Genomic DNA, 18,345 nt, shown 5'->3' with positions numbered 1-18,345 from the left:
TCCCAAGTACAAGGATTATAAGCGTGCACTACCACGCCTGGCTGAGAACCTATTTCAAAATAAAGAATTAAAAAAACAGGACTGGCAGTATAGCACGGAGGTAGAATTCCCCTGGGTTCGCACCAACTACTATAAAAAAAAGAATAATTTTTTCATATTAACTAAATGTCGGTTGAGATGACCATGCAATTTCTCTTTAAATTGTGATACAAGCCAGGCGTGGTGGCATGCACCTGTAATTCCAATACTTGGGAGGCTGAGACAGGAGGATCATGGGGCTGAGACAGAAGGATCCAGGTTCACAGACAGCCTCAGCTAAGTTAATGAGGACCTTTGCAACTCAGTGAGACCGTTTCAAAATAAAGAATAAAAAATAGGGCTGGGACTTGGCTCAGAGGTAGATTGGCCCTGGGTTCCAACCCCAGGACTGCCAAATAAATAAATAAAATGAATGAATGAATGAATGAATGGTGATACAAAAAATAGGGTGCTATAATATATAAGATCATATGACAACAAATTTGCATTAACACTGATTCAAACAAACTACAGAGTCACTCTATCTTTTTCTTTTTTGTGGTATTGGGGCATGCTGTGTCTGAGCTATACCACAGTTCTATTTTTTATGTTTATGTTTATTTATTTGTATGTATATGCATGGTACAGGGAATTGAACTCAGAGATATTATATCCACAAGCTACATCCTCACAACTATTTCATTTCTTATTTGGAAACAGTGTGTAACTAGGTTGCTGAGAGCCTCGCTAAATTGCTAGGCTCTCCTTGAACCTGTGACCCTCCTGTTTCAGCCTCACAAGAACTAGGCATTAGCTCTAAGCATTAATACAATGTATAGAAGCTGGTTTGACTATAAATAAAAATTTTGCTATTATAGGGAAAACAAATACAGGAAAGAAAATTATATTGTTCACAGTAATATATAATGAGCCTGGATTTATTTGTTTAGTTGTTTCAATTAAAAAAAAAAATAGTAAAAGCCAGGTATTATGGCATATACCTGTAATCCCAGAATTTGAAATACTGATATAGAAGAACCACAGGTTCAAAACCAATCTCAGCAATTGAGTGAGACTCTCAGCAACCTAACAGAACTATATATAAAAAAAAGAGAGCTTGGGTATAGCTCGAAGGTAGAATACCTTGGAGTTCAATTCCCAATACTATAAAAACAAACAAACAAACAAACAAACAAACAATAAATAAATAAATGAATGAATGAATAAAATAAATACTGCCAGCCATGACATATACATGTAATCCCAGTACTGGGAGGCTGAGACAGCAGGATACTAGAGGATTGTAGATTCAAGGTGAGCATCATCAAATTAGTGAGATTCTGTTTCAAAATAAACAGGGGTAGGGGTTTAGCTCAGAGATAGAATGCCCCTAACTTCAATCCCTAGTTTATCAAAATGAAAATAAAATAAAGTACCATAAAATAAGGATGAGGGTATAGGTCAAAGGTAAAATACTCATGACTTTGGAAGGAAGGGCAGGCTGAATAGTAAGATTTATATGCCAGATTTTAAGAATTTATAAAGTTAAACTAAAATTACACAAAGAGGATATGCCCAAAGAATCCATGTAATTATTAATCCCAAAATGAGCTAAGGCTCTTAAAAAAAAAAAAAGTGGAGTCACATAGCACCAGGAGGAAAAAATAGAAAAATGATTAGTTATATTGAAGCTAGATTGCCTAGGTTTGAATCCAGGCTTTACTGTAAGAAATCTAGCCTTACTGTACTTCGGTATCCTCATTTAAAAAATGGGGATAGCCAGGTATGGTGGCATATACTTGTAATCCCAGCGCTTGGGAGGGTAAGACAGGAATATTGCAGAGGTTTGAAGCCAGCCTCAGCTACTTAGTGAGACTCTCAACAACTTAATGAGATCTTGTTTCCAAAGAAAATATAAAAGAGGTCTGGGAGTATAGCCTTGAGGTAGGAAGCCCCTGGGTTCCATCCCTATTACCACAAGGGGGGTAAGGGGTGGGGGGGACGACAGAAATCTTCTCTAGAGATTTTTATGATTGAATGATATAATAAAGACTGTATATGTTTTTTACATATTTATTAAACTGGAAAATACAGCTGATAGGTGTCCTAAAGTTGTCATTTTAAAGCAAAACAGTAATTTTAAAGCAAAACAGTAATTTCAAAGCTAAAACAGCCCTTCAAAAATGACTTAGAAGCCATATAATTCGAGTATCATGAGAGATATAGGACAGAAAAATTATGTTGCATTAAGTAATCATATCTCATTTCAGGCCTGCTTCAAATCATATATCCTGATCACCAACAATGAAGTATTTCTCTTTACCTTTTTTGGAAAAAAAAAGGTTACAGCTTGAAAGTGACTCCACTACAATTAGCCAAAAAGATTCCCCCCCCTAATCACAATGAGGTGTTTCAATAACAGAGCATTGCTTATGATAATGATGAGCATGCAATGAAATTACAAGTAAGCAAACATTCTCTACCTGACAAACATTCTCCTTTAGTGCAGCTCCTCCACCTCGTTCACCCTGCATTTTTTTGGACGCAGACATCCCAGGATCATGTTCTATACCCTCCTCAACAGTATCCTTCAGGCTTGCAGCCGTTCGGTGAGTCGTCAGTTCTCCCTTCCAAAGAAAAAATAATATTCCATATCTATATTATTGATGTCTCCTCCATTTGACCCCCTCCCTCTGGGCTGCTATTTGTCTAGCCATTAAGCACTTACAGATGTTCAGCCAATCACGCGGGCGGACTGCATGCAATGTTAGTTCTAACCCTGCTGTGATTGGGCGGGTAGTGGGCGCCTCATGCCCTGCCACTAACTGCTCTGAGGCTGTTCCACTGGAACTTTTTGAGCTGTTCCATTTAAAGGATTCACTAAGGGAGAGAAAACATTCTTAAGTTTATTTGATTACTTTTTTTGTCCTTCCAAGATCAATGTTTACTAAATAATGCCCACAATGGGCATTCTATTTAAATTGACCTGGAAAGAAACACTCTGAATCATCATAATATGTGAAGCTGATCAGGCTAGTTCAAATTCTTTTTAATTAACTTGAAAAGCCATAGACAGCATCAAAGACTACACTGAGGTTCTGCAAGGAAAATATTTTACATCTTTGTTTCTTGAAAACGGATATTAAAATATTATCCCAAAATTAAGCAACTGATGGTCAAAAATAAGCAAATAAATTTCCCCCTATTATCAGTTTCAATTTTTAAAGGGCATTATCTAAATTCATTCAGATGGTATGGCTATTTGATATTGTGATCTGTTTTTGGAATCTATAAAGTAAAAAGGTATATATTTTTTCTAACACTAAAAGCATAGGACATGATCTTTTAAAAAAGGCCATATGCATAGTTGCAATATGTGCTTTATTTGACTAGGGTTAGGAATTCCTACTGCAGGATTCCTTATACTTATTACCCATTTAAAATATTCTACAGTAAACTCAAGGGAAAGGGACATGGGCTCTACTGTGAAAGGTAGAATCCTTGTGGCAGGTCGAAAGATCAGGAACTGAGTAATACCTCTGAGCTTGGAGTCTCTTTTGATGAGCCATCGTTTTTCATTTTTTTATACTGAGCTTTGGAAGTAACATGCCTCTGTCGTTTTCGCTTCCTTGGTCTATCAAATATCTTGGTAGTGCCTATGACAGGAAAAAAAAGACGTTACCTACTGACTAATAACACACATACACCACAACACCTCCCCCCCTCTATATATATACACACAAATATATTATATCTTATATATTATTATATATATATATATAAATGTGTGTATGTGTATACACACACACACACACACACACACACACACACACACACACTTTTTTTCCTGCTGCTGTGTGTTGAACCTGGGGCATTTTACCTCCAAGTTAGACTATCAACCTGATTTTTATTTTGAAACAAGTTCAGGAAGGCCTCACTCAGTTGCTGAGGCTGGCTAAGAATTTGTAATCCTCCAGTTTCAGTCTCTCAAAGTACTAGGATTACAAGCTACAGCCCCACACCCAGCCCCAAAATGACTATATGTAAAAAAAAAAAAAAAAAACCGGGCCTCACAGAATTATGGTGATGTGGTGGCGCACACCTTGTAATCCCCGTGCTTGGGAGGCTGAGACAAGAGGATTGCACATGTTCGAAGCCAGACTCAGCTACTGAGGGAGGCTCTTAGCAACCTATTTCCAAATAAAAATATGAAAATGGGCCGGGTGTGGTGGCGCATGCTTGTAATCCCCGCGCTTGGGAGGCAGAGACAGGAGGATCGCGCAGGTTTGAAGCCAGCTGCGCGTGCTGGCTTAGGAGACCCTGTTTCCAAATAAAAATGTAAAAATAGGTCTGGGAGTGTAGCCCGGAGGTAAAAGGGCTTCCAGGAACTCAAGTACCACCAAAAAAATAAAATAAAATAAAATAAAAAGGAGAAGAAGAAGAAGAAGAAGGAGAAGAAGAAGAAGAAGATGAAGAAGATGATGATGATGATGATGGTGGTGGTCTGGGAGTGTGGCCTGAAGGTAGAAAAGCACCTGGGTTCAACCCCTTAAAAAAAAAAAAAAAAAAAAAAAAAAGGGACTGGGGATGTAGCTCTGAGGTAGAATGCCCCTGGGTTTCATCCCTAGTACCATAAAATAAATAAATAAATAAATGTTATATATTTATTATATATTTAATAATCAATCACATATATTTTATATATAAAATAAATAATATAATATATATTTATTATATATATAAATATTTATTTATTTATTGGAGGGTACTGGGGTAACTGGAAGCCCTTCTATCTCCAGGCTATACTCCCAGACCTATTTTTATGTTTTTATTGAAAACAGGGTCTCTCTAGCCGGGCGTGGTGGCGCACGTTTGTAATCCCCGCACTTGGGAGGCAGAGACAGGAGGATGGCGCACGTTCGAAGCCAGCCGTGCTGGCTTAAGAGACCCTGTTTCCAAATAAAAAATATATAAAAATATATAAAATATATAAAAATAGGTCTGGGAGTATAGCTAGCTCGAAGTTAGAAGGGCTTCCAGCAACCCCAGTACCACCAAAAAAAGAAAAGAAAAGAAATGAGAAAAGAAAAGAAAAGAATGTACTGAGAATTTGTTTCAAAATTAAAATAAAATAGGCAAAGGAGTGTAGCTCACAGGCAGACTACCTCGAGATTCAATCCCAGGTATCCCCTGCCAAAATAAAATTTTTTTAAATATCAAAGATTTGAGTTAGCCCGGCGTGGTGGTGCACGCATGTGATCCCAGCATTTGGGAGGCTGAGACAGGAGGACTCATGGACTGCCTCAGCTACTTAGGCCCTTGCAACTCAATGAGATCCTGTTTCAAAATAAAGAATAAAAAATAGAACTGGGAGTGTCACTCTGAGGCAGAATGTCCCTGGGTTCCATCCCCAGTAAGGCAAAAAAAAAAAAAAAAAAAAAGGATTTGACTTATGGGGTGGGAAGAGATCCTTCAATACAGTCAGAATATTCAGGCTGGGCATTGTGGCACAAGCTTATAATCCCAGTACCTGTGAGACTGAAATGGGAAGATCGCAGGTTCACAGCCAGCCTCAGCTATTTAGTGAGGCCAGTCACAACTTAGTGAAATCCTGTTTCAAAATAAAGAATATAAAACAGGGCTGGGAAACCAGAAACCTTGGCACAGGCTTGTAATCCCAGTATGTGGGAGGCTGAGACAGGAAGAACACAGGTTCAAAGACAGCCACAGCAAGTTAGCAAAGCCCTTTGCAACTTACTGAGACCCTGTTTCCAAATAAGTAATAAAATTGGGCAGAGGGTATAGGGTGTAGCTGAGAGGTAGAATGTCTCTGGGTTCAATCCCCAGAACCACAAAAAAAGGGGAGGAGAGGGGTGCAGAGGTAGAATGACCCTGGGACCAATCTCTAGAACCACAAACACACACACAAAAAAATATTCACACTTATTGGTGAATCCAACAATTTAAATATCCTTTAGAATCCAACAATATAAAGTAAATACACAATTTTATCTGGTATATTTAGAAAAAGAAATTCTACCCTCTGTCTCATTTTCCAGTATATACCATTTATTTATTTATTTATTTGTTTATTTGTTTATTTATTTATTGGTAGTGCTAGGGGTGGAACCCAGAGGCTGTCTACCTCCGGGCTATACTCCCAGACCTATTTTATATTTTATTTGGAAACAGGGTCTCACTAAGTTGCTGAGAGCATCACTAAGTAGCTGAGGCTGGCTTTGAACCTGTGGGATCCTCCTGTCCTTTCTCAGCCTCCCAAGCGCTGGGATTACAAGTGTACGCCACCACGCCCGACCGGGTTCAGTATATACCTTTCAACTCTGTTATAGAAACAACAACAAAAAATATCTAAACAAGTATTTCATAAAATGTTCCAGAATATTCGTGCTAGGAATCAATATCAAGGTTTGGGATGGGGGCGGTGATACACACTCTTTTTTTTTTTTTTTTTTTTTTTGGTCGGTCTGGGGCTGAAACCCAGAGGCAATTAACCTCCAAGCTACACCCCCAGCCCAATTTTTTCTTTATTTTGAAACAGGGTCTCACTGAGTTGCGAAGGGCCTCACTAAGTAGCTGAGGCTGTCGGTGAACCACAATCCTCTGGTCTCACCCTCCCTAATGCTGGGATTACAAGCGTGCAGCCCGCTGATAAGACACTTTTAATCACAATACTTGAGAGGCCAGGAGAGAAGGATTGCAGGTTTGTAAATAGCCTCAGCTACTGGGTAAAGCGTTCCCCAAATTAGTGAGACCCGTTTCAAAATAAATATAGGGCCAGGCGTGGTGGCTCATGCTTGTAATCCCTGCACTTGGGAGGCGAAGACAAGAGGATCGTGCAGTTTTGAAGCCAGGTGTGCTGGCTTAAGAGACCCTGTTTCCAAATAAAATATAAAATAGGTCTGGAAATGTAGCCCAGAGGTAGAAGGGTTTGTCCCCAGAACCACCAAAATAAATAAATAAGTAAGTAATAAAATAAAAAATAGGGCTGGGGGTATAGCTTGGAGGTAGAATGCAGCTGGTTTCAAACCCTAGTACTGCCAAAAAAAAAAGGCGCTTGAGTTTGGCATGGTGGCATACTTGTGAATCCCAGCCATTTAGGAGGCTGAGACAGGAGGATCACTGTTTGCGGACAGCATCAGCTACTTAGTGAGGCCCTTTAGAACTCAGTGAGACCCTGTTTCAAAGTAAAGAATTAAAAATTCAGGCTGGTGGTATAATCTCGGAGGTAGAATGCGCCTGGGTTCAATTCCCAGCAGCCCCCCCCCCCAAAAAAAAGGCTTGGAATATGGATTCAGTACTATCTTTTCCTACTACCTAATTGCGACAGAGGCTGCTACAAACTGCTCACAGCCTAATACTAACATAAGAAGTAAAATGTAAAATGGTGGCAGCATAAAGGCTCAAAATTTTTTTCTTTTTCAATGGTAAGGCTTCACACATGCTAGGCAACTTTCCTAGCCCATGTGTTCAAAATTCTTACAAGCTGGAATAGTTAAGACAAAAAGGATGAAGTTCAGGTTGTTGGATTTACATGGAACTAAAATACAAAAGTGTAGGGAATGAAAGCCAGGCATGGTGGTTCACGCTTGGAAGGTTGAAACAGGAGGATCACAGGTTGAAGGGCAGCTTAACAATTTACTGAGACTCTGATTCAAAAATAATTTTTGTTTCCTGCCATACTGGGGATAGAACCCAGAGGCATTCTACCTCTGGACTAGACCCCCAGCCTTATTTTATAGTTTATTTGGAAACAGTGTCTCACTAAATTGCTGAGAGCCTCACTAAGTAGCTGAGGCTGGCTTCGAACCTGTGCGATCCTCCTGTCTCAGCCTCCCAAGCGCGGGGATTATAAGCGTGTGCTACCATGCTTGGCTTAAAAAAAATTTTTTTAAATGATCTCGGGGACCAGAGTATGATGGCATATGCATGCGATCTCAAATTTTTGGGGAGGATGAGACAGAAGAATGGCAGGATTGCCGGGCCCTCAGCAACTTAGAGAGGCACTCCAAAAATAGGGCTGGGACTGGGCTGAGACAGGAGGATCACAAGTTTACAGCCAGCAAGGCCCTCTGCAAGGGGTATAAATTCCCCACTAACACACACACACACACACACACACACACACACACACACACACACACACACACACACACACACACACAGCTCAGAGGTAGAAAACCCTTGGGTTCAATCCACAATATATCAGGAAGAAAGCAAGCAAGCAGAGAAAAGCAAAGCAGAGCTGGGAGTAAGCTGGACATGGAGGCACAGATGTATAATTTCAGGACTTAGGAAGTTGAGACAGGAGGATTGCAGGTTCAAAGGCAACCTGAGCAATTTAATGAGATCTTTGGCAACTTTGCAGGAAATAAAAAAGAAAAATTAAAGGAGGGGTGACATTATTATTATTATTTGGTGGTACTGGGGTTCCTGGAAACCCTTCTACCTCCGGGCTACACTCCCAGGCCTATTTTTTTATTTGGAAACAGGGTCTCTTAAGCCAGCACAACTGGCTTCCAACCTATGTGATCCTCAGGTCTCAGCCTCCCAAGCATGGGGATTATAAACAAGAGCCACCACACCCCAGCTCCGGGCAACATTATTTTAAAGCAAATGAGCTACCTTTTGAAATTATAATTACCCATAGCCTTGAGTGGTGGCAGATGATTGTAATCCCTGCCCTTGGGAGCAAGGCTGAGATGGGAGGATAGTGCAGGTTAGAAGCCAGCTGAACTGGCTTAAGAGACCCTACCCTGTTTCCAAATTTAAAAAAGCATAAAATAGGTCTGGGAGCATAGCCCAGAGGTAAAAGGGTTTCCAGGAATCCCAGTACCACACACACACCAAAAAAAAAATTTTAATTAAAAAATAAAAAATAAATTACAATTACCCATATGATGAAAACTAACATTACTACTTTGGTTTAGAACAAAAAAAAATTTTTTTTGTGGTACTGAGGTTCCTGGAAACCCTTCTACCTCCAGGCTACACTCCCAGATTTATTTTTATACTTTTTTATTTAGAAACAGGGTCTCTTAAGCCAGTGCGGATGGCTTCTAACCTGTGTGATCCTCCTGTCTCTGCCTCCCAAGCATGGGGATTTCAAGTGTGCGCCACCACGCCCGGCTAGAAATTTTATTTATTGATTGACTGATTGATTGATTGATACTAGAGATGGAACCCAAGGGCTTTATACCTCTGGGCTATATTCCCAGAACTATTTTGAAATGAAACAGGGTCTCACTAAGTACCTGAGAACCTCACTAAGTAGCTAAAACAGACTTTGAACCTGTAAGATCCTCCTGTCTCAGCTTCTCAAGTACTGGGATTACAAGCGTATGCCTCCATGCCCGGCTTATTTTTTATATTTTTATAAAAATATATAATATAGCTGGGCGTGGTGGCACACGCTTGTAATCCCAATACTTGGAGGCTGAGACAGGAGGATCACGCAGGTTCGAAGCCAGCCGTGATGGCTTAAGAGACCCTGTCTCCAAATTTTAAAAAGTATAAAATAGGTCTGGGAGTGTAGCCCGGAGGCAGAAGGGGTTCCAGGAACCCCAGTACCCCCCCACACAAAATTATATATATAGACTGTCCTGGAACCGCAATCCTCCTATCTCACCCTCCCAAATGCTGGGATTACAACCATGTGCCACCACACTCAGCTGGTTTAGAAAATTTAATGTCATGGGTCATACTAAAAGAAATGTGCATCTAAGAGCACATGAAATATAACATTCAAAAGATCCTGTGGGAGGAGATCACATCTCTTGCAGTGTGTTCAAATAAAGAATAATATTTCAAGAATAACATTAATCATAAATGGCAAGGCACACAAACTGAAAAGTCTGGGGTGCATAACAAGACAGTAGTTTGACAATGAAATTGGTCTGAATTTAGTTCCCTGATCCTGCTACCTTAATCATCTTCATGTTTCTTTATTTATTTACTTTGGTTTTTTTTGCGGTACTGGGGATGAAAACTCAGGAGCATTCTACCTCTGATATACAACAATCCCCCTTTCTCAGCCTCCCAAGTACTGGGATTACAAGAATGCGCCACCACACCCGGCCACCAAAGTGTTTTCAACTCATTTCTGTATTACATTCTCTAAATCTGAAAAATACTTACCTCTACCATAATCTTTCAAATGAGATGTGCCACATGAATTAGTAATGCCATTCTCCAAATGACTAGTTTCATAGCACTATAAAAAGGGAAAAAAAGATCATAATCATAATCATAATTTATCAGGGAAAAAAACATTTGCCTTACATGTCCAATACTTTTTTACTGGGGGAAGGGGGTCATGGGAATCGAACCCAGAGGCATTCTACGTCCAAACTACACCAACTGCCCTATTTTTTATTCTTTTTCTTGTAACAAGGCCTAACTAAACAGCTAAGGTTGGCCTCAAATCTGGGATCTACCTGTATCAGTCTCACAAGTACTGGGATTAAAGTATGTGACACCATACCCAGCTTATATATCCAATTGTAAACGGTCCATTGCCAGGAATATCACAGGTTTGCAGCCAACCTAAACTACTTAGTGAGAATCTCCACAACTTAGTGAGAGCCTGTTTTGAAGTAAAGAATAAAAAATAGTGCTGAGGATATAGCTCAGAGGTAGAATGCCCCTCAGTTCAATCCTGTTCCGCAAAAAAAAAAAAAAGAAAGAAAGAAAGAAAAAGAAAAAAAAAAGAAAAGAAAAGAAAAAGAATCCTGGCTGTTTTTGGAAACACCAATATAGTAAAAGGCTGAAAAGACACTTCATGGTGAAAGGCTTTTAAAAATATATAAGTTCAGTATGTGTGGAGGCTCACACTTATCCCAACATTTGGGGGACTGAGACAGGAGGATCACATTTTGCAGATGGCCTCAACTACTCAGTGAGGCCATCTGCAATATAGTGAAGCCCTGTTTCAAAAATAGAGAATAAAAATAGTGCTGAGTGTAGCTCAGAGGTAGAATGACCATCCCTAGTACTGGGGGGGAGGGGGGGGAAGCTTACCAAGAGATTAAAACAAATACAGAATGCTGCTGTGACCAAAGAAAGAATTATAAATCCAAAGATATATCACTTTCCTATTATTTATTTATATTAGAGTTAAAATACTTTTTTCATAAACTCTGAATATTAAACAGCTTTGCAACATGGAAATATCTTTCCAAAATAAGTGGCTTCAGGTTAATCTAACATACCTCTTTTTTGGTGGTACTGGGGATTGAACATGAGGGCATTCTACCTTCAAGCTAAACACCCAGCCCTATTTTCCAATTTTGAAAAAAGTCTTAGCCGGGCATGGTGGCGCACACTTGTAATCCCAGCATTCGGGAGGCTGACACCTGGAGGATCGCGGTTCGCGGACAGCCTCAGCTACTTAGTGAGGTCCTCTGCAACTCAGTGAGACCCGGTTTCATATAAAGAATAAAAAAATTGGGCAGGGGGTGTAGCTCGGAGGTAGAATGCCCCTGGGTTTCATCCCCAGACCTGCCAAAAAAAAAAAAAAAAAAAAGTCTTGATGTGTTGATGAGAATCTCACTACTTGCTGAAGCTGTCCTTGAACCTGTGATCCTTTCTCAGTCTCCTCAAGTACTGAGATTATAGGTATGAGCCACCAAACCCAGATAATCTAGCAACAAAACAAAGAACCTGTACATCATATTCACCAGTATTAAGACTTTACCTCTGAACATCAGCCCTTTTAAAAATTATTTATTTTTGTGGTACTGGGAACTGAACACAGGTGCATTTGAGCTCCAAGCTATACCCCCAAACCAATTTTATTTCTTAATTGGAAACAGGGTCTCACTAGGTTGAGGAGTCTTACTACTTGCTGAGGCTATCCTCAAATCTGCAATCTTCCTGTGTACCTACTTCAGCCTCCCAAGTACTAAGATTAAAAGCATACATCACCACATTCAGCTTATTTTTTCTTTTTAAAGTTGAACCCTCTTCTAGTCTCAGACCACCACCCAAGGCTGTAAATCTTTTTCTTATCTCTCTCTCTCTACCTCGGTCTGTCTGTCTCTGCAGTACTGGGTATAGAAACCAAGGGCTTCTACCTCTGAGCTACACCCCCAGCCCTATTTTTTATTCTTTATTTGGAAATAGAGTCTCAATGAATTACAAAGGGCCTAAGTAGCTGAGGCTGCTGTCCTTGAACCGCAATCCTCCTGTCTCAGCCTCTCAAATGCCGGGATTACAACATGTGCTACCATGCCCGACAAGTAATAAATCTTAATAAACTTTTCTTATGTTCAGTGTAGATATATGAAAGAAAAGGCTCCTAAAAAAAAAAATCAACCAAATATATCTGTAATTTAAGGAAAAACAAGCCAAGTGTGGTAGACATGCCTAAAAATGCCAGCACTTGGGAGACTGAGAAAAGAGGAGCACAAGTATCAGGTAGTCTCAGCAATTTTAGCAACACCCTCAGCAACTTAACTTAACAAGACCCTAATTGAAATTAAAAAAAATTAAATAAAATAGGACTGGGGGTGTAGCCCAGAGGTAGAATGTCTATGGGTTTAACTTCCAATACCCCCCAAATTTTTTTTTAATTTAATGAAAACAGCATCATTATTATTTAACCTATTTACAGTTGATTCTTTAATAGTCACACAAAAGGTGAGGTGAAAAATCCTTAAAGTACACATACTTGACAAAGGATGTACATCTTGAATAAATAAAGGACTCCTTTAAAAATCTACTAAAAAGAGCCAGGCGTGGTGACACCTACTTGTAATCCCAGTACTTAGGAGTCTAAGACAGGAGGATCATGCAGGTTTGAAGCCAGCCTCAGCTACTTAGTGAGACCCTGTTTCCAAATAAAATATAAAATAGGTTTGGGAGTATAGCCCAGAGGTAGAAATCCCCTGAGTTCTATACCTAGTAACAAACACATACACACACACCTACCTTCTCAAAAGCTGGGCATGTTGATGCACACTTATTTTCCTAGTACTTGCAAAGCTGAGACAGGAGGATCATAGGATCAAGGCCAGCCTCAGCAACTAGTGAGATAGAATTCTATCAACCTAGAGAGACCTTGTTTTAAAGCAAAAATATGGGTTGGAGGTGTGGCTAGGAGGTAGAATGCCCCTGGGCTCGGTCCCCAGTACAAACAAACAAGCCTCTTCTTCTTCCTAGTAGAACCTAAAGAATCAAGGTCATCCTGTTCTCATTAAGTTGCTCAGAATCTTGCTAGTTGCTGAGGCTGGTCTTGAGCATAAGACTATAATGGCTCTCAGCCTCCCAAGTACTTGAATTAAAAGGGTGGGCCTCGCAGGGCGTGGTGGCACACGCTTGTAACCCGTGCTTGGGAGGCTGGCTTGTAATCCCAGTGCTTGGGAGGCTGAGACAGGAGGATCGCAGAGTTCAAAGCCAGCCTCAACTACTTAGTGAGGCTTTCAGCAACTTAGTGAAACCCTGTTTCCAAATAAAAATATAAAAAAGGTCTGGGAGTATAGCCCAGAGGTAGAAAGCCTCTGGGTTCCATCCCTAGTACCACCAAAAAAAAAGGGGGGGGGGGTGGGCCTCCTTATCTGCCTGACAAGTCACATTTTAGATGAGAAAATGTAATTCCACAGAGTAAGGTAACACAATTTTTTAAAAAAAAATTTTGTATGTGTTACGTGAGATTGAATTCTATTTAAAAATAAAAGGCTTTCAGCAACTTAGTGAGACCCTGTTTCCAAATAAAATATAAAAAGTGTCTGGGAGTATAGCCCGGAGGTAGAAAGCCTCTGGGTTCCACCCCCAGTACCACACACACACACACACACACACACACACACACACACACACACACACAAAGCCAGGCATGGTGGCACACGCTTTTAATACCAGCATTTGGGAGGCTGAGACTGGAGGATTGCGGTTCACGGACAGCCTCAGCTACTTAGTGAGGCCCTTCTAAACTCAGTGAGACCCTGTTTCAAAATTAAGAATAAAAAATTGGGAAAGGGGTGTAGCTCGGAGGTCAAATGCTTCTGGGTTCCATCCCCAGACTCAGAAAAAACAAATAAATAAATAAATATAAATAAAAATAAAATAGGAATCCGAACGTGGTGGCGCACGCTTGTAATTCCAGCATTCAGGAGGCTGAAACCAGAGGATCATGGTTTGCAGACAGCTTCAGCTACTTAGTGAGGTCCTCTGAAACTCAGTGAGACCTGGTTTTAAAATAAAGAATAAAAAAATAGGGCAGGGGGTGTAGCTCAGAGGATGACTGCCCCTGGGTTCCATCACCAGCCGCAAAAAAAAAATAAATAAATTCTAAAAATATAAAAATAAAAATAAAATATGGCGGTCGGTTTAACTCAGAGGTAGAATGTCCCAGGGTTCAATTCCCAGCACCATAAAAAAAAAAAAACAATAAAAACACTCAAATTATTTATCACCTAATTATGCTCTGCTCGCTCCCTCTCCCTCCCACCCCCCTCTCTCTGCAGGTCTGGGAATGGAACCCACCGGCCTTTGACCTCTGCATACCCTGCCCTATTTTCTATTTGAAACAGGGTCTAAATTGCAGAAGGCCTAAGTAGCTGAGGCTGTCAGCAAACCTCAATCCTCCGGTCTCAGTCTCCCAGATGCTGGGATTACAAGCGTGTGCCAAAACACTGGGCTTTTAAAAAAATTTTTTAATAAAAAATATATACAGTCTATGTTGGGCATGGTAGCATACGCTTGTAATCCCTGCATTTGGGAGGCTGACAGGAGAATCATGGTGGTTCGAGGATATCTTCAGCTATAAAGAGGCCCTTTGCATCTCAGTGAGACTCTGTTTCAAAATAAAAAATAGGGCTGGGGGTGTAGCTCAGAGGTACTACCTCTGTGTTCCAACCCCAACACTGCAAAAAGAAGAAAAAAGAAAAAAAGAGAAAAGATATGCCTTCTACAACTGAATTTCTGAAGTTAGCTCTACTTACTCCACAAACACAGACAGTTGGAATTTTTCTTGTCTGGTACAGGGAAGTGAACTCAGGGGCAAGCTGGGCGTGGTGGCACAAGCTTGTAATCCCAGCATTTGGGAGGCTGAGACTGGAGGATCGCGGTTTGCAGACAGCCTCAGCTACTTAGTGAGGCCCTCCGCAACTCAGTGAGACCCTGTTTCAAAATAGAATAAAAAACTGGGTAGGGGGTATAGCTCAGAGGTCGAATACCTCTGGGTTCCATCCCCAAACCCGCAAAAAAAAAAAAAAAAAAAAAAACCCTCAGGGGCATCCTACCTTTTGAGTTATACCAGTAAGCCCTTTTGGCATAATGTGATTTTTTCTTTTCTTTTTTTTCTTCTTTTTGTGGTATTGGGGAACCCAGGGACATTGTATCTCTGAACCATATCTCCGGCCCTATTTTTTATTCTTTATTTTTGAAACAAGGTATTACTAAGTTGTGGAGGGCTCACTAAGTAGCTGAGGCGGGCCATGAACCATGATTCTCCTGTCTCAGCCTCACAAGTACTGGGATTATAAACATGCACGACCATGCCCAACTTTATTTTTTATATTGAGGATTGAACTCAGGGACATTCTTCCTCTAAGCTATACCCCAGCTCTTGTTATTTATTTTGAAACACCATCTCGCTAAGTTGCTGAGGCTGGTCTTGAACCTGTTCTTATCCATGCCTCTCAAGTAATGTAAATGCAGGTTTTAGCCACCATGACTGGCAAGCATGAGGCATTCTAAGGATTCAGTATGCAGCCATTATTCATTATAGAATTAATTTTCAACCTTCCTCTACTGTTTAATCATGCTTCTTGCCTTAGTTAAACTAAACTCTGCAAGCTCAAAAACTTAAATTCAAACATTTCTCCTTGGATAAGTAGAACTAGGCCTTTTCTGAGAAGTTATGCTGGCAAGATAATAAGGTGGCTCCAAAGACTTAAGCCAGGTAAGCAATTTTTTTTTTTTTTTTTTTTTTTTTTTTGGCGGGTCTGGGGATGGAACCCAGGGGTATTTGACCTCTGAGCTACACCCTCTGCCCTATTTTTTATTCTTTATTTTGAAACCGGGTCTCACTGAGTTGCAGAGGGCCTCACTAAGTAGCTGAGGCTGTCCGCAAACCGCAATCCTCCAGGTCTCAGCCTCCTGAATTCTGGGATTACAAGCGTGCGCCACCACGCCCGGCTTAGGTAAGCAATTTTGAAACATTCCCTCTCCCAAATTATTACAATCATGGTCAGTAGTAGTACATGCCCATAATCCCAGTAGCTGAGAGGCTAAATTAAGAGAACTGTACATTTGAGGCCAGCTTTAACAATGTAGCAAGACCCTCAACAACATAGGGATTTGAAAATAAAAGGGGCTGAGAGTATAGCTCAGATAGACTCCCCCTGGATTCAATCCAATGCCAGTGTGTGTGTGTGTGTGTGTGTGTGTGTGTATATATATATATATATATATATATATATATATATATGTATAAATGTATATGTTTACATGTGTGTGTGTGTATAGAAAGCACACACATTCTTCAAACTTAACTTTTTACATTTTCTCACTTATAATGAAAATCGGAAGCCAATTCACACACATAGCCACACAACTGAAAAAGAGATATTGGATCTCTTGGACAGATCATGTATGCTTTCTGTAATTGAATAATTTTTTTGTACAGTAGTCTATTTGAAGGCCTCCACCGGATGCTTGAAACAATGAGTAGTACTAGAGAATGTTTTCTTCCACATATATACAGCAATAACAAGGTTTAATACATATATTAGGTTCATTAAGAGATTAACAATAATTAATTAAAGGAAATAAAATAGAATGTCTAGCTGTGTGTGATGGTGCATGTCAATAATTTCAGCTACCTGGAAGGCTGAGGCAAGAGGATTTCCTAGTTTTAGGCCATTTCTTGTACTGGGACTACATGTGTACGTCACCATGCCCAGCTTAGTGAGACCATTTCAAAACAAAAAAGTAGGGCTGGGGGTTTAGCTTGGACGTAGAATGCTTCTGGGTTCAATCCCTAGTACCATAATACAATTAAAAAAAAAAAAAATTAAGGTCTCAACCCCTGGGTTGAATTCCTATTATTCCCCCAAACATTGGAAGGGGGAGGGGGTTCTAGGGATGTAGCTCAGTGGGAGAATTCTTGCCTAGTGAACATGAAACCTAGGGTTCAAGCCCCAGAAATTATGGAAAATTTATAATACATTATAATAAAAGTTATATATTGTTTTATATACTGAATAAAAGTTTTATATGCCTTTTCTCTCACAAAATATCTTATATATAACACTTAATGTGCTCCTTCATGTTTTATGTCCTGATGCCTCATTAGCACCCCCCCACCCCCTTTGGTGGTACTGGGGGTGAAACCCAGGGGCTTTTCTACCTCTGGGCTATACTCCCAGACCTATTTTATTTTATTTTTTATTTTTTATTTTTTTGGTGGTACTGGGGTTCCTGGAAGCCCTTCTACCTCCGGGCTACATTCCCAGACCTATTTTTACATTTTCATTTTGGAAACAGGGTCTCCTAAGCCAGCGCGTGGCTGGCTTCGAACCTGTGCGATCCTCCTGTCTCCGCCTCCCAAGCGCGGGGATTACAAGCGTGCGCCACCACGCCCGGCTCCCAGACCTATTTTAAACTTTATTTGGAAACAGGGTCTAAGTTGCTGAGAGCCTCACTAAGTACCTGAGGCTGGCTTTGAACCTGTGCGATCCTCCTGTCTCAGCCTCCCAAACACAGGGATTACAAGCATAGCTACCACGCCCAGCTTCATTAGCATTTTATGAAAGTACTTCATTAGCATTTTATGAAAGTACGTTTTACATTTTCTTTCAGAAGAACTCAATTTGATTATAATTAAAGATTTGCTTTGAATGTTATGTTTTCTCCTTATTCAACTGTGCTAGAAGTGTACAGGAGCTTCTTCCCCAGATACAGCCTTTCAAGTAATTTTTAGATAGTTCATTCCAAAGCTATTCCTAAATCTGTGTACCCATCCATCTTTTCTTTTGCAGTAAATGGCTTGGTGTCATTTGTTTCTAGGGATCCCTTCCTCAAGTCTTATTATAGGCTCAATGCTTTCTGTCACAACACTTCTCCATATTTTCTGTTTGTGTGCTCTACAAAGAGATTTAATGCTTTGTCTATTTTAATAGAACTATCATGTGCTGTGACTATAACTTCTATTTTGAAGTACAACAGCAAAAATAGCATAAATTTATTCTTTCTACAATTTCATAGATAGAATATTTATTCGTACTGTAGATCTCAGCAACCTCAGCATATTATCTTTCTTTGCTTATTAAGTCAAATATTTTCACTTCATCACTAAAAAGAAGT

The 18,345-nt window shown here is 40.1% G+C and overlaps 1 protein-coding gene across 4 annotated transcripts in view; it reads right to left on the bottom strand.

The window, feature by feature from the left end:
- The window catches only part of NSD1 (nuclear receptor binding SET domain protein 1), a gene marked incomplete at both ends in the record, with an annotated part of 147,582 nt that overhangs the window by 50,216 nt on the left and 79,021 nt on the right, over positions 1–18,345 (bottom strand). For all 4 annotated transcript variants that reach the window (XM_080697722.1, XM_080697723.1, XM_080697724.1 and 1 more), the window contains 3 exons: positions 2,502–2,645; positions 3,556–3,674; positions 10,174–10,249. In XM_080697722.1, coding sequence (XP_080553848.1) covers positions 2,502–2,645; positions 3,556–3,674; positions 10,174–10,249 — 339 coding nt within the window. The remainder of the gene's footprint in view (positions 1–2,501; positions 2,646–3,555; positions 3,675–10,173; positions 10,250–18,345) is intronic.

The sequence above is a fragment of the Muscardinus avellanarius genome (assembly GCF_963383645.1).
Source record: "Muscardinus avellanarius genome assembly, chromosome: 1".
Classification (NCBI taxonomy): Eukaryota; Metazoa; Chordata; class Mammalia; order Rodentia; family Gliridae; genus Muscardinus; species Muscardinus avellanarius.
Note: the sequence above shows the minus strand (reverse complement) of the source record. Positions and strands in the feature narration are given on the sequence as shown.